This window comes from Cottoperca gobio, chromosome 11 (genome assembly GCF_900634415.1).
Source record: "Cottoperca gobio chromosome 11, fCotGob3.1, whole genome shotgun sequence".
In the NCBI taxonomy this organism is placed as follows: Eukaryota; Metazoa; Chordata; class Actinopteri; order Perciformes; family Bovichtidae; genus Cottoperca; species Cottoperca gobio.
Window position 1 is genome coordinate 8,185,492 of NC_041365.1, and position 17,326 is coordinate 8,202,817.

Here is a 17,326-nt window from a genome sequence, read left to right on the forward strand (position 1 = left end):
CGTGCGAGGGTATACATGTATAGTGTGTTAAATATAGATTTAGTGGTTCCTAACATGTTATGCACAAACATATCATACGATAAGAAAAAAAAACGAAAAAGCGTAAATTGCACCATCTTAAAGTGGCAATAGCTGGAAGAATGTGAACGACATGTGCGCAGATTGTGTGCAGATATGCGCCAAACCCCTCCAGATATGAAGGCGTTAATGTGCTCGTGCGCTCGTGAGGGTTTGCATGGGGGAGGGGACCCCTGCACATCACTGAGTGTGTGTGGATGCCTGGCGTGGGCTTCTCTCTCCTCCAAACCGCACAGCATCATCATCACTCGGTTCACGGCAGCATCCTCGTACGCACCACCCTCCTCCTCCTCCTCCTGCTCATCATCAACATCTCCGGGTTGAAGAGGGATCACATCGCAGGAATAAAGGTGAGCGTGAATATAACGTGAGTAATAATTAGCTGTTAGTGGCTGATGTCGTTTTATAGCGTCTTATATGTATATATATTTTGTATTATGAAGAGATCACGAGGAAGAGACAATGGGCGTGTTCTGTTTCACACAGCAATTAAAGATCGATTTTGTGAATCGAGTCGCGGCCCTATAATCTAATACAAGTCGTGACAAACTGCTGGCAGTGTGATTTCCAAGAATGAGCGCAGATGTCAGGATGCAGGCGAGCAGACAATCGGCTGCTGTTTCTGACAGATTTATATTTTAATCCGGCCGTATTTGTGGGCTGTGTAAATTGGCCTGTTAGCGACTAGGCCTTTTTTTTCCCCTTCTTAACATCAATGATTATGAGTGGAGTGGAGGCTTAAATATGCACATATTTAATCAGACTCGTGAATCCAATTTCTTGCTGCCCCTTTCTGGTAATCGCAGTTTCTGAAAAATAATAAGGAAGACACTAAAACAGCTGACTATTATAACCCTTTTTATAAATATGCCTGTAAAAGCATGACGTTAGGAGAACGATTCGTATTGTCGTCAATGTTATCTTCAGGTGTCCAGATTAATCATCATGACATTTCATATTCTGATAGAAATCCCTTTAATTAGATTTCATGCATGTGATGTGATGGCTATCTGCCCTGCTTGGCCTTGCAAAGGAAGTGGTAAAATGATGCTAATCGATTTTTGAATGGGGGAGAAAATAAGGACAAAAAAGGGTTGCTCAAACCAGATCCATCTTCCTCATCCTCATCCTGCTCTTCATTACTGACAGCGCTGTGTGTTGCAGGCTGCATGGGGCTGTAGAGATTCTGTCAACTTGACAACAGGGAACAAATGAGAAAAGTGGGTTTGCCTTTGTACAAATCTGACTAGTGCTCACATTCACTTTTTAGTTTTTTTGTGAAGAAGACATAAAAATGGGAATTTAAGGGGTGCATGTGCAGGTTACCTGTTGCATAAAGGATTCAGTAGTTTGTATATCATGAATCTATCTATCTATCTATCTATCTATCTATCTATCTATCTATCTATCTATCTATCTATCTATCTATCTATCTATCTATCTATCTATCTATCTATCTATCTATCTATCTATCTATCTATCCATCCATCCATCCATCCATCCATCCATCCATCTATCTATCTATCTATCTCTCTATGTGAATAATACCGGGTAAAAGAAAGGGAATGAAACCGATTTAAACTAATAATTGTTGTCTTCTTTTCTATCAGTGCTCTCCTACAGTAATAGCGTTGCATGTTAACTGTGCAGTAAGATAAAAGTACTATAGTGAAACTCAAGTGGAAGTAATAATGTTTAAGACTCATAAAGGGTTGGTTTATGTTAATTCATTGTTATAATCCAGTATCTTTTTTGTGTTTCTGGTTTGTATTTTTTGAGTCAATAATAGAGGCCAAAGAAATACACATTTATCGTTAATGCTAATAGTAACACCTGTGCTTTTCCGACTGTAACCAGTCAACATTTCTGCTGTGAAAAAGGCCTCTCAGACCTCTGTGTGTATGGGACAGTGATTACAGGCCTCTAAGTGCTCGAGTTTGAGTCATTATTAGGTTAGTGTCCGACAGTTTAGCCTGGCTGACCAGGCCTGTGGGCTTCATTTTAGTTTGTGCCAGTAAAGCTGCTCATCATGCGGACAGTGAAGGATCTGTGACTGCTGGAGATGATGTTTGAATAAATTTAACACAAAATTGTATTGTGCATTGACAAGTATACAGATGCTGAGTCCCTGCTATTATGATGTCTCCTTTACAGCAACTAGCAGAGACGTTGGTCTTAACTGCACCACTAAACAAGCAATAATAGCTGTAGCTGAGGACATCGATTTCATGTACTCAGTATCTGCTTATGGTAATGTAGAGATTTTAACAACCTCAAGAACAGTATTGTCATTCTGTAATTGCAGATGGTGCGTTTTAAAGGCTGATTCTAACATTTATTTAGCTTAAACATATTTATGTTTGACTGTTTATAGTCCAATAATATTAAAATAAACAAAAATATGATAGGATTTAATATTTCAACATTTAAATTGTACTGTAGGAGTATAGAGAAGGCTTTGAAGTAGCATTTAGTCCATCACATAGGTAGATACAATTGACAGAAAATGAAAACAAAATAAATGAGAAACAAATTTAATACCAGAAAACTTCACAGGTTTCATTTTGTGGCTGACCCCTGACCTCAGCATTTATAAAAACCCTGTTTCTGCCCCTGTATATACTTTGTACCTGACAGACATTTAAAGCTCCGCACGTTATTACCTGTCGGACCTCATTTTTTAAACAGGGGTCAAAGTGAGCGTCTCTCATTCTGTCTCTATTGTCTCTCTGCACCGTAAAATCAAAGTGACATTATGTTTTATTGCACGACGACCAGTGACACACAGTATCTTCATACAGCAGCATATGGATGAAGGTATTGTTAGTGAACTGCGCGAGTCAGTGCCTTATAAATGTTATTTTTTCAAAAGGAGATGTGACACTGCAGCAGATTTCCAGCTTCTTTTTCTCAATTTCAAGCCTCATTTGTTTGAGCACACAGCTCCTTTAAATCCACTGTCGTTTACTTTTTGAATTATGGAACGTTTACGGCTTTATTTGATTAATCCGTGAAGTATACTTTATTGGTTTTCTTCAATATCGTTTATGCACCTTTCAAATACTCACATTTTAGAGCAGTCTATAAAAGAAATAAAGGAGAGGTGTTAATATGTGTTACCTGTAAGGCCTTCACTGATCATTTGGAACATTATATCAGTCGCATTACATTTGTGTCACGGTCATGCACTGTAGCTCTTCACCATGAATATCCTCACCAAGACAAATCCATTAAAAATCACTCCCACCATTCAAGGCTTGATATCTCGACCTGTAACTACCATCTGTGACTCAGCAGTAAACACATGCTGGGCAGATATGGAAATGCAACAGCGTCTGGTTCGATGGTTTGATTATCTCAATGAAAAAAGAAGAACGATCAGTTCAAAGAAAAAGACATGTGTCGACAGTAATAGGCATTAACCCCCTTTCAAGTCCCCCAGGCTGAAAGAGACACAAAACGACTACAAACAACACATTATTCAATGCATTATTTTGTTTTGTTTTGTTTGTGGTAATTTTGCATCTCTTTGTAGCCATGTTGCTTCTATTTTTAGTCGTTTTGCATCTCTTTCTTACTTTATAGTAATTTTGTCTCTTTGTTTATTTGACTTTTCCAAGAAATGTTACTTCATTTCAGTAGTGCTGCAGGGATGACATTTTTGTAGTCCAACCCAGAAAGGGGTAATTTCATTGGATTTTGGATTATTACGAAAATAAATTCTGTGGCAATCAAAAGTTTATGCTACAACAAGGTAATCTTTATAATTGAACACCAATTTTATGATTTTTGAAGGTTAAATGCAATCGGCAGAAATAAAAAGCTAACGGCTATAAACAAACTGTACCAGAGTAGTATGACCACCAAGCTAAGAGCAGACTAGTGAGTAGATGAGTTTCCGTGTTCGGTGCGATGACGTTTTAAATCCCTGACAACCTCTTTAGTCTCATTTGGCCACTTGTTAGCAATCACATTTTTAAAGACACGTAAAAACTTCCAAAATTTCAAATACGTCATTGTTTAATGGCGTATTTTATGTCTTACAACAAAGAGTTAAAATCTCTTAAGCTTGTTTTAAACACAGACTGTATTTCAGGCATCTAACCAGAAACCCATTTAAAAAATCCATTGATTTCAAGACAAGGAAACCGGAGGTGCATAAATCCTAACTCATTTCCGGGTTTTTTGATCGTTCCTGCAGCACTATATAGTCACTATTACCGGGCACAGGCCCAGTGCCCATTCAGGAATCCATCCATTGTAGTGGGTCAACAGAAATGTGCACTGATGCTTTAAAGCTCCCATCAAATGCCTCTCTTGATCACCTTTTCATGAAATTACCAGTAGATGCCCGAATGAAAGTAATATAAGACTAGCTAATTGAAATTTCCATTATCTCCCTAGACATAAGAAGAGTCTGTTGTCAGTCAAGTGACTGACAACTCTTCAAATCTGCGAGGTCTATCCTGAACATACTGAAGCTTCAGGTGGCCTCTCCTCTGAATCTTTGACAACCCTTTTCATCTTCGGAACCTCTTTAAAATGGAGGAAGGCTACCAAAACCGGACTGCCTTCATAAAAGGCGCCAAAGACATTGCCAAAGAAGTCAAGCGGCATGCATCTAAGAAGGTCGGCCGCTCAGTGGATCGAGTGAGCGATGAGTACAGCAAGCGCTCCTACAGCCGGTTTGAAGAGGACGACGATGATGACTACCCCGTGCAGGGAAGCCAGGATGGAGGCTATTACCGTGGAGACAGCCAGGCTGCCAATGACGATGAGGGCGGCCACAGTGACTCCACAGAGGGTCACGATGAGGATGATGAGATCTATGAGGGCGAGTACCAAGGAATTCCCCGGGCTGAATCAGGCAAGGACAAGGACAGCCTGGCTGGAGGGCCGGGCTCGGTGAGTGCCGGCGCTCAGCAGTTCAGCGATATCGGAGTGTCCGAGGCCGAGAGGAGGAAGGACCAAGAAGAGCTGGCTCAACAGTACGAGACCATTTTACAAGAATGTGGTCACGGGAAGTTCCAGTGGACCCTCTACTTTGTGCTGGGGCTGGCTCTCATGGCAGACGGCGTGGAGATCTTCGTGGTCGGGTTCGTCCTTCCCAGCGCTGAGAAGGACATGTGCCTGTCTGAACCTAACAAAAGCATGCTGGGTAAGACTCTTCTACAGTAACTTCTCCTTCTGTTGTACAGCCTCTGGTTTGGCTGTGTCACAATGCATTTTTTGATGTTGCTTCAAGGATTTTGCTAAACCAACCGTCGAAGAAGAATTGGCTGTAAATCCAAATTGTATTCCTCTGAGCCATAGAGCTTCATTGTTGTCCAAAAACTATTGAAAACACATCAACGAGCCACATTGTTACAGTGGGTGACGTACAATGAAAATAAACACTTTGAGTCAATGTACACCATCCTGCTGACGGAAAACTCAGTAGAGTGTATAAATCTGCAGCTGAAGATAGTCCCCAACGATTGCACTATTTACTCATGCTTGGGTAACTTTTGCTAAAAACTACAGTCCCGAGCAGTTTCAGTGAATTACTTAGCCTTTAAAAAAAAGGTACTATATATTTGTGATTTGTTTTTTTCAGTAGAGAACGAGCTTGGGGCTGAGAGTCAAACTAACTTATTATTGGTTTTGGTGTTTTCATTGGATTTGTTGACAGTAAGAAATCCTGGTCTTTTATAAAGAGGAGAGTTTTATTACTTTTGAGAGGTCAGCTGTCAGTAGAGTAAGCATGAACCTGAAAAGCCCATAATCTAACTGTAGGAGCATAGCAGAAATAAAGAAGAGAGGGCAGACTTACTTCTGTTGCTGTAATAGTTTCATTTCCGTTGCTCTCTCCACAGGTCTGATTGTATATTTTGGGATGATGGTTGGGGCTTTCCTCTGGGGGGCTCTGGCTGACCGGATAGGCCGTCGGCAGTCTCTTCTCATCTGTCTCTCCATCAATAGTGTCTTCTCCTTCTTCTCCTCCTTCGTCCAGGGATACAGTACCTTTCTGTTTTGCCGGCTCCTCTCAGGTGTTGGGTAAATTGAGAAATACTGTTTATATTCTTTCCTATTCTGATCTGAATTATCAAGATATTTAATATGAAATAAAATAACTCACCTCTTGGTTCTTCAAAAGGCTGTTAATCTCGCAATCCAAACTGTGTGCTTTAACTCTTAAACACGAGGACAGTTCAACTCAGTTGGTTTCTGATCTTTGCAGGATTGGTGGCTCGATTCCCATCGTGTTTTCCTACTATTCTGAATTTCTGTCCCAAGAGAAGCGTGGCGAGCACCTCAGTTGGCTCTGCATGTTCTGGATGATTGGGGGAATATATGCATCTGCCATGGCCTGGGCTATAATCCCACATTATGGTGAGTACAGTAACCTATCCCTCAATTTACATGATTATCATTAGCTACCTCAGGTACTGTTCAAGTTACTTGAGAAGATCGATACCACTCTCATATCTGTTCATTAAATGTAATGCTATAGCCAGTTAGCTTATTTTAGCACAAATACTGAAAACAGGGGGAAATAACTAGCCAGGCTCTATTCAAAGGTAACAAAATCTACCTACCAGATGAAGATGAAGTTCACTAAATACCTCATTATATATCTTGTTTGTTTGGACTATTCATTGGCTCTGAGCAGTTATCAGATAGCAATTTTGTTACCTTTGGACAGAGCAGTTTGAAGTCTTTATGCTAAGCAAAGATATCCGGCTGCTAATTGTAGCTTCGTATGTAGCCGACAAACATGAGAGTGGTATCAATTATCTCATGCATGTTTGCTGGAAAGCATCTTCCCAGAGACACTGCACTGCGGCCGACCTCTGACTTCCTTGGAGGCAGGAAAAATAAGAAAAGGTTTCATACAGTGTCACATAAAATTAAATATATTCCAGCCTGTGCTTTACACAGATGCATTGTCTGACCTTATCTGGTATTGACTTAACTGACATTTCTAGGGCGAAGTGAAAGTGTGAGGTGTGAACTTATTTCTTTCTGGGTTTTTTTGTTTCTCAGGATGGAGTTTCCAGATGGGTTCGGCGTATCAGTTCCATAGCTGGCGTGTGTTTGTGTTAGTGTGCGCATTTCCTGCTGTGGCAGCCATTGCTGCCCTCAGTGCCATGCCAGAGAGCCCACGCTTCTACTTAGAGGTTAGCAGATGTGCTTGTTGAGAGTCTGACAGCACTAGCTGGTTTTTACTCATGTATGAGTACAAATGTGAAGATAGTTTGTTCTTCTGAATGTTTAAATGAATGGGGTTGAAAACAAATGAAAACCTAGAAAGTTTATACACAGTACAACGTTTCTTTTTCTTTTAAACAGAATGGTAAACATGACGAAGGCTGGATGATTCTGAAGCAAGTTCATGACACTAACATGCGAGCAAAGGGACACCCAGAGAAAGTGTTTTCTGTGAGTATCTCTGAGAAAATATTGTTGTATTAAATCATATTGTTTTGATAAGCTCATAACCAATACTTTTGCTTTTTGGGGCATTTTATGACATGGGATAGCCGACAGTAGAAAGATGACAGGTAAGGAGGGGAGAGAGAGTTTGGGAATGAAATGCAACAAAGGTCTCTGGTGGTTTAGTGTAAACTGTACCGTTAATAAAACTTAGTCTACAGTCGAAAGCTTGAACTATTTTCACCTGAGGTCACTTCTCCAACATACATTATATTATAGCAGGTACATAAACAATACATTAGCTGCTATTGAATGCAATGAAAACATGACTTTTCACATAAAAATGTAAACTGTCAGGTATATAAAAATAAACAGACATTGTCATCAGGCTTTAAATGAACAATACACCAACACCTTTTAGCATTAAGTAGTGGTATTGCAGTTTAATTTCTAGGGGGAAAAGTACAAATATTATTTCTGTTTGCTTCATTCTTTTCCTCTCTCTGTGTTGTCTGTCTGACATTCATCTGGATGGAGGACTCAAAGCAGCAGGAGGAAGAGTTTCAGAAATGTCATTAGTAATTAGAAAATGTCACCATCATAAATCCTTTCATGACATCTGGCTTAAGGACTCTTCTCTTCTCTTTCATCCAAGGTCACCACAATTAAGACGGTGAAACAGATGGATGAGTTGGTGGACACTGGCACCGATACTCCAGTCTGGAAGCGCTACAAGCTGAAGATTATGAGCCTATCCCATCAGGTGAGTGAAGAACATTTGATGTTGTGCAGGCAGTTATGGATCAAAACTGAAACCAAGTTTTATAAGCATGAAATAAAAACACTCCTGAGATCATATTTGTATGAGGCTGTGGCCTTTTACAGCTTGGGGGCTGGCTGTAAAAGGCATTGGTGGAAACTAACAGTGTGGACAAAGGTGCGTGGCAGCAAGTCCAAGAGTTATTCGTTATTTTGCCCTCTTAACCTACGTCTGATATCAAGAGTGAATTAAACTGGAAATCAACAAATCATTAGAGTTGTCTTATTATTATTAGAGTCCACATGCAGATTTTCTCTCCTGCTTTTTTTTTCTTCCTAAAATTGAATTTGGTGATCATTTGTTGCATCTGTTACTAAACTGTATTGTTATTCGTATTTGAACTTGTGTTTTCATTGTGTTGCACATTGTTGCAGCACCAATTTCGTGCCTGATTTTAATTTCCATTCCGCCTACGTTCTGCTACACGCCTACAACCTCCATTTTCTTCTGAATCTACTAGTGCACCACCTGCCTAATGCCTACTCTGAAAAAGTCTCCACTCTCAATGTTGAGGCTGTAACAATGTCATTTCATGTGAAAGCCAACAAGATCTTTGGAAAGAGAAAACTTGGGAAAACCAGCCTGGCTGCTGTGAAGTTTGATCTCTTATTCATTAAGTTAATTCTTCAAGTTGCATGTTACTGCTCAGAATTATCAGCTGACATATCAAAACATCATCAGATCAAAGTAAGAGTACAATGTGTGTAAAAACCTTTAACTGAGAACAATCTTATCAGGAGTTTAAATCTGGTCTCCGTTGCTTTCTTTTTCAAAACTTGTGTGTTTTGTTCTTCACATTTTGCAGATTCGGAATAACGTTCTTGCCTGCTTCAGCCCAGAATATAAACGAACGACTTTCATGCTCATGGCTGTTTGGTTTACCATGTCGTTCAGGTAAAGTAGAGTCTCATAAAACATTTGCTATGCGGTGAATCACGTTGACTTTTGAGGCTTATTTCATCTGTACTGACTTTAAAAACTTTACAGCTATTATGGTCTGACGGTATGGTTCCCAGACATGATCAAGTACATCCAGAAGCAGGAATATGAGTCACGCACAAAGACCTTCACTAACGAACGAGTGGAGCACGTTACTTTTAACTTCACCCTGGAAAACCAAGTGCATCGCCAAGGACACTACTTCAATGACAAGTAAGTGTGGGCGGTGGTTTTTGTTAAACACAGGTGGATTAGTCAGATTTACATTTAAATGTTACTAAATCAACAATAAAGCACAAGAACAATACTACAGAACAGAACATTAAGCTAAAAGAAACCTGTGACCTGCTCTACAGGTTCCTCAACCTGAAGATGAAGTCCATGGTGTTTGAAGACTCTGTGTTTAGGGAGTGCTACTTTGAGGACATCACCTCCACACACACCTTCTTCAGAAACTGCACCTTCATTGCAAGTTTGCTCTATAACACAGGTAAATATTAACGGAAGTATCATCAGTGTGTTCAGTAGTGATGTGCACCAAGGTCAATTGTTTTATTTTTTAACCATTTTGTCTATAAAATGTCACGAAAAAGCATCAGAAACACATAAGGTGTGTCTTCAAATCTTCTTGTCCTGACAATCATCTAAAACCCAAATATATTCTATTTAAACCTGCAGTGATTATTCTATTTAGACAGAAGAACATTAACATTCATTTTGAGTCATGTTTCTGTCTTATATCCACTCTCCTTTTAGCTCAGTTTTGTTCTCCTCCACCTCCTAAGAGGAATATCTGGCTCTCTAGCTGCTAAATGCTCCACTTTGTTCAGAAGTTAGTCGCTGACTTTGTCTGCCTGCCTTTGGGTGCTGGGCAGGTAGCATGCAGTAGGTTTAACAGAGCTTTTTTGCTGTAAACAGCTGCTTCTGTATCTAAACAATACTCATGAGAGCAGTGAGAGTCACCCAAAACCGTGACACTAAAGCGCTCTGTAAAGCTGAGGGGACTGCAGAGTCAGGTTATAATTATATGTGAGAATCAGAATCCAGTTTATTGCCAAGTAGGTTTTCACATACAAGGAATTTGCCTTGGTATTTTGGTGCATAACAAACACATAAGAAGAAGAAAATTACAGTAAAATTATGAAAAATACTATAAGAAATATGTACAAAATATTTGAATTAAAAAGAAATAGCAGTTTTTAAAAGTGGTAGTTATGTGCAGAAATTTAAGGTTCACCTTACGAAGTATAAAAATAATATCCAATGTACAGAGATATAATCCCAAAGATGTGAGTTAACCTTTTCGTGTAGTGTGTATGGGAGTGTAAGAGTCCAAAAACGTTTACTTTCACATTATGATAATAATAATAATAATAATAATAATAATAATAATAATAATGATAATAATAATAATACTACTACTTATTATTATTATTATTATTATTATTATTATTATTATTATTAATATTATAACGGTAATAATACCAGTAATAAAAACAACACAAATAATATTAATAATACAAAATCAATAAATAATAATAATAATGCAAAATAGTAATAATACAAAAAATAATAACAATAATCATGATAATACATTTTATTTATAAGGAACCTTACAAGTCACCCAAGGACACTTTAAAAAACAGATAAAACAGTCAATACCTGATACAGTGGAAATAAAATGATAACAATCATTCGTAATTTAAAACATTGTTAGTGTAAAAATATTGACAAGTGCAGCTTTAATGTGATATAAAACAGAAAAAACGCATCAAATAATCATGCAGCGCTCGTTTTAATTACACCGTAGGTTAACAGTAATGATCACTAAACCTGTTATTACACAGCTGCTTGGCTGAAACACAAATCATTTGAGATTGAGTGTGAATTTTAAGTAGTTTTGTTGCAGCCTGAAGTAAAAATAAAGACACAGATGTTCAGAAGGACTGCAGCCATGGAAACATTCTGTTACCGTAGCAACATAAACAAGCCCAGACAGTTTGACAGCAGAGTGACGCGAGGAAATCAGAAAACAATCATCGACAAGTCATCAACATAATAAATCAAAACATATACAGCCAAATAGGCCTGCCTGCAAGTCATTTAAAATGTCTTTAAACGCATCCAGAGAGACAAGGTCATTTTGTAAAAGAGGAAGCAGCGTAATTAAACATCCCTTTTTCGTAATTCAGTCCTGGCTTTAGGGACAAATAGTCGGAATAAGTCCTGGGAGCAAGTATGTAGATCGGTAGGTAAGATGGCCTTATAAATAAGACTTTGCCAATGGTTAAGTCTACTAGTGGACAAACAATACAACCCCAGCATACAAAGAACAATATTGTGCTTTCAATCAACATGTCAGATTCTGCCTGAGACAACAGAGAAGCTGTTCCTTAAATCCCACAGAAACCGCCTCAGCAGCTTTCACAGCAGCAGTATCTTCTCACGCCCGAAGCCAACGATACATTATTTTATGTTCATGCCATTTGGACGTCTAAATATTCTCCCTTTAATAACACTGTTATTGGTTATTGCTATGGAAGCAGTTTCATAAGTGTCATCACAACATCTAATAAATAATAAAGTTACAGGCTTTAGAACCTCTTCTGACCTTTTATATTAATTCCTCCGTTATTTATTTAAAACAGTTCATAGTGATGGATGTTGTTTTCATGTTTAATCTCTGCCGGAAAGGAGTTTTGATTAAAAACAGCCGCTCACAGAGTATTGGTTGTGTGGTGGCTTTGAAAATGTCCTGGCTTGTTTTTGCTGAGATTGCAATCCTCTCTATCCATGTTTTAGGAAAACTGATCATTTATGCCTGTGTGTCCATATATTTAGTTTCAGGGAGGAACAATGAAGTCCAATGTTCTTTATCCAAAGAAATTAAATGCTTGCGATGCTTTTAATAATAATCATAGTATAACAAAAAAACTATAAATGCTGAGAAAGGATGTTATATCTGTTGCTAATGACTTTTTAGCATATTTTAGGAGAAGATAAACTGTAAATAAAGTAGATTACATTCATACATTTTGTTGCTTTTACCTGGAAAACATGCAGAGGAGGTGATAAGTACGTTTTTCCAGAGCTGAGGAGTTTCTCCAATCCTCCGCTCGGCTGCATACAGCTCCGACAACGTCCGTAAATAAGCCTGTGTTGTCTGCATGAGGGGATCTTTTCACGCTTTTCCAACATTTCTCATCTGGATTATGGCAGCTGGACAGAAAACACAGATTTGAAAAGGAAACTGGAAAAGTGCAAAAATAGGATTTAAATAAATCCATCCCCAGGGGTAATTACAAAGTCACATATCATGTCAATCAATGAATCAGTTCCTCAAGTGTTCTTACATTTTTTCTCTCTCTCCTTTTTCTCTTTCATCAGATTTATTCAAGTACAGGTTTGTCGACTGTAAATTGATCAACAGCACATTCCTCCACAACAAGGAGGGCTGCATACTCGACTTCAGCGACGACTTCAACAATGCCTACATGATATACTTTGTCAACTTCCTTGGCACGTTGGCGGTGTTGCCTGGCAACATCGTGTCGGCTCTATTAATGGACAAAATTGGCCGTTTAAGGATGCTGGGTAACTAAATATAATCTATGCAGATAATTCACTTTAGACCATAGAGGCTATTTAACTTAATGTAATTCTGATTCCTCTCACCCTCTCTCTTCAGCGGGGTCCAGTGTCATATCATGCATCAGCTGTTTCTTCCTGATGTTCGGCAACAGTGAGTCGGGGATGATCGCCCTCTTGTGCCTGTTCGGTGGCATCAGTATTGCCTCCTGGAACGCCCTGGATGTGATCACAGTGGAGCTCTACCCCTCGGATAAAAGGTAACATGAGATGTACCAACTCGTGAATGTTTTTTAATGTTGATTTCCTGTTGAATTGGGAACTTGTGGGGAGTCAGAGGATAAAATGCCAGTGGCTGAAAATAACTACTATTTACTGTACCTTAGTACAATGTTGAGGTACTTTTACTTTACTTGAGTATTTATATTTTATTCTACTTTCTAATTCTACTCTACTACATCTCAGAAGGAAATATTGTACTTTTTACTTCACTACATTTATTTGACAGATTGAGTTTCTTTGCAGATTCAGATTAAAATATAAAATATATTCAACTAATTAATTACAATGTTGATCCTTGGGGGGAAATTCACACCCAGCAGTATATAAAATAATTAAAATTAGCTCCACTTTCACCAGCTGCAACAATAAAGTGATTAACACATCAATGCATCAATAATTATAATTTAATAATATAATATATAATGTTCTGAAATGGGCCGTTCTGCATAGTAACACTTTTTCTACTTCAAGTCCGTTTAGATTCCAATACTTTTGTACTTAAGTTAGATTTTGTTATTATTGTTTTTAATTTTTAATTTATATTTATTTATTTTTGATATAGGGTTAGGGTTGTTATTCTATTTAATTTGGTTATATTTAATTTCTTTATATTTAATTTGTTTGTGGGGAGTGGAGGTGTGCATGTCCTCTAAACAGCTCACTGCTCTCAAACTAACATGCTCTGATGAAGGCTTCATGATTTTTCAGCCTATTGATTGCAAATAAATATAGTCGAAGGAACAACACATGATTCTTTTGATGTTTTTTTTACCTCAGAGTCTTTACATTTCTCTTAGTTTTTTGGGAAATACAGATATTGCTGTTTTTTTGTTTTTAAATCAGAGCCCCAACTGAACTCAAAGGTAAAACAAACAAACCATACTTGAAGAAAAATGACCTTAAGTCAAGATCTATGTGTGTAGTTTTAGAAACAGGTAGGCTTAATGGTCTGTCTTATTGATTATTTAAGGACTGTACATTTAAGTGAAATATCCTAAATGACTCCCTCTGGTTGGATTATTATATGTTTTTTACATTTACATCACATTATGACTCATGTTCAAATACAGTAGTGTGGCACATTGAAGCAGGAAAGTAATGCTCAACTCTCTCTTTGTATCAGCTGCTGAAGCCTCCTCACTGTGGTTGTGTTTCTCCCTCTCTTCTTGTCTTCAGGACCACAGCGTTTGGCTTCCTGAACGCCCTCTGTAAACTGGCGGCCGTCCTGGGCATCAGCATCTTCCAGTCATTCGTGGGCATCACCAAGGCCGTACCCATCATATTTGCTGCTGGTGCCCTCGCTGCAGGTAGTTTCCTTGCAACAAAGTTGCCTGAAACGCGAGGCCAAGTGTTGCAGTAAAACAAATGACCAGCAGTGGGCAGCAACGCACATCAGGAGTTTGTGTTTGACAACGAAGAGCCCGAACATCCCTGAGAGCTTCAGCGCTGCCCGTTACACACCAACAGAGCAGACCGCCATCCCCATTGTAAACCCAGAATCCTTTGAAATATGGATTGCATCATTCAAAGTCTTTACAGAGATTAAGAGAAGAGCACACAGATGTAAAAAATAAATTACCTGCGCCATGATGGCACAACTACATCTGAATAACACTTTCAAAAGCGTAGTATGCACAGGGTGATGCAGTACAAATTGTGGTGTGCTGTAAAGTTAAAATGTTAATTTCTGTACCACAAATCTACAATATCAAACACAAATGAGAGGACAGAGACGTCAAATGCAGAGATCAGACTGTAAAAAAAAAGCCATTTATGGGGAACAGTGAAAAGATTTAGTCTATGTATGTGGTCGGTTTTCAAATATGAATGCAGTGTTTTTCTTTCTCGTCTGTCCTCGGCCTCAGTGACCGGCTTTCAGTGCTGCTTTTTCTTTTTCTGCTTGGACAATTCACTCCACATTTCCATTCAGATTGATGGTTGTGCTTTGATGAATATTTTCTTTGGAAATATCTCACAATGAATTTCCAGGCAAATATATTTTCTCTAAAATGGCCCTATTACCCTCGACCACTGCCTTCTGAAGCCAGAACTGTTTCTGCAAAATAATATGAAAACATTCCAGTGAGACTGGATTTATTCAGATTTCCTTGTCCCTGCATAGATCTAGTCTGCTCCTCTACTGATAGGCTCAAAACAGACAGGTGAAGATGCATTTCACTGGATTCTCTGTTGTAAATGGGAATAGTTTGATCCAGCTCCTCAGTGTTAAACTAATGTTTTCCCTCCCTGTTGTTGAACCATGCACCTGTGGCAGTGTGATGTCCGCAACACAGCTACGTCTGTGGGACGGATTTTGGTCAAGTGGCAAATGTTGAGAGCAGATGCTCTTGTGTAATATTTGCCTAAATTAGTTGTGTGGGTGTGCATGTGTGTCTTTGTTATGTGAGACAAGAGAAAGTGTTTCATGTGTTTCAGTGCAGCCATGTAGACCACATCTTACTGATCCAACAGCAGAATGTACGGAACAGCAGTCACACATTCATCTGTGGAAAGTATATCAAGTATATCATGCAGTAGCTCAGGTGTGGTGAGATTTTTAGGCCACGTTTACAGCTGGTGTTATGTTTTAGCGGCACTCCACTAAATTATTGTACATGCTGGATAGTTTTCGGATTAAAAAAATAGATTTATGTGTTAATTTCGCCTGAATTTAAAAAAAAAGAAGTAATTTGAGTGTGAAAGTTCATTCTTTTTGCAAAGCCTTCAACTGCATCTCTTTCTTTGCAGTTAGCGTTCATAGAGAATGATGAAAGCTCTGGAAAAGTTACTAAAGTTGATCTTAACATTCTTTTTTTCATCCATGTTATTTGGTTGTTTTGTCTTTTCCTGTTTGACCTAAAACAAACAATACCGTATCCTTTCTTACAATTGTGTTAATGCCCCTTAAAAGTCATGAGTTTACACTCATAAGCACAAATCAACAGGACTGAAATAAGACGAATGAGTAAAAACAAATAAAAAGAGTCCTATTGATCAGGCAGTGCGGGAAAACAGAGATTGCAAATTTTAAGGGCCCCTGTTCCTGACATTCTTTTACTGCATCCATAGGTGCCAGATAAAAGTGAAAAGTTATCCCGCACTGTGTTCCTGTATGATTCTGCTTAATCGATAAGTACAAAGAAAATTGCCGATTGTGACTTTGATCTAAATTGGACACAATCACTCTAAAGGAAGCTATCTGAGTACCATTATTTATACATATCACTACTTCGGGATAATTTCTCCAAAAGTGTACATCAATATGTGTGCTGACAATCAGTGTTTGAGTATGTGGGTGCTGCTGCTGCTGCCCTGTAGAGTATGTTGTTTGACCTAAAGACGTCCTCTGGATTGTGTGTGTGTGTGTGTGTGTGTGTGTGTGTGTGTGTGTGTGTGTGTGTGTGTGTGTGTGTGTGTGTGTGTGTGTGTGTGTGTTCAGTATGTTAGAGGCTTTGGCGAGGTGAAAAAACACACACTTCAGAAAGATAGCGGATATTATCTCAGCTATGGGAGTTTCCGTGTGTGTTAGACTTTAAAATAATTATTTTACATTTTTATAAGTAAGTTCATTCACTTTACTGCCGAGAGTCAGATGACGAGATCCATACCACTCTCGCGATAAGTATGGAGTTGAAGCCAGGAGGTGTTAGCTTATCTTATCTCAGTTTAGCTAGCCTGGCTCTGTTCAAAGTAAACAAAATCTGAAGAAATTCTGGCAAATAACGCCACATAAAACTACAACTTGTTGTTTTTACTTTGCTGAAAGGTGAATTTTGTTACCTTTGTACTGAGCCAGACTAGCTGTTTCCCTCTAAATTAAGCTAATCTACATATTTAGCATAGAGGCATGAAAGCAGTATGAATTTAACTTTTAACAAGAAAGTGAATAAGAGCATTTCCTAAAATGTCAAACTATTCCTTTAATGCTGTCTAATCTAGAGGATAAAATCTCTCCTTTAATGTCTTGTGCGTATTTAATGTGAAACCTTGTCCCATCTTGTTCATGTTGGAGACACTGTTAGGACGTGTCATGTGCGTATGTGTGTGCGTGTGTGTGTGTGTAAGCTGACTCTAAATCGTCTGTCACATATTTTTCTACTTATTTCTGTTGCGGTGTTTTCATCCCTGCGATGAATACAGCTCAGTTGGGGACCATGGAAATATATTTACACTAAAGAGAAGAAAAAACAACAATATATGCAG

At 38.5% G+C, this 17,326-nt stretch overlaps 1 protein-coding gene across 1 annotated transcript; it reads left to right on the forward strand.

The window, feature by feature from the left end:
• Positions 1-299: 299 nt before the first annotated feature.
• On the forward strand, positions 300-16,052 carry LOC115015793 (synaptic vesicle glycoprotein 2A-like). The gene is made up of 13 exons (XM_029443359.1): positions 300-428; positions 4,483-5,236; positions 5,934-6,114; positions 6,299-6,450; positions 7,105-7,238; positions 7,411-7,500; positions 8,150-8,257; positions 9,120-9,208; positions 9,302-9,466; positions 9,610-9,743; positions 12,641-12,847; positions 12,942-13,101; positions 14,300-16,052. The coding sequence occupies exons 2-13, from the start codon at positions 4,621-4,623 to the stop codon at positions 14,481-14,483; spliced, it is 2,220 nt and encodes a 739-aa protein (XP_029299219.1). The 5' UTR covers positions 300-428; positions 4,483-4,620; the 3' UTR covers positions 14,484-16,052.
• Positions 16,053-17,326: the final 1,274 nt, after the last annotated feature.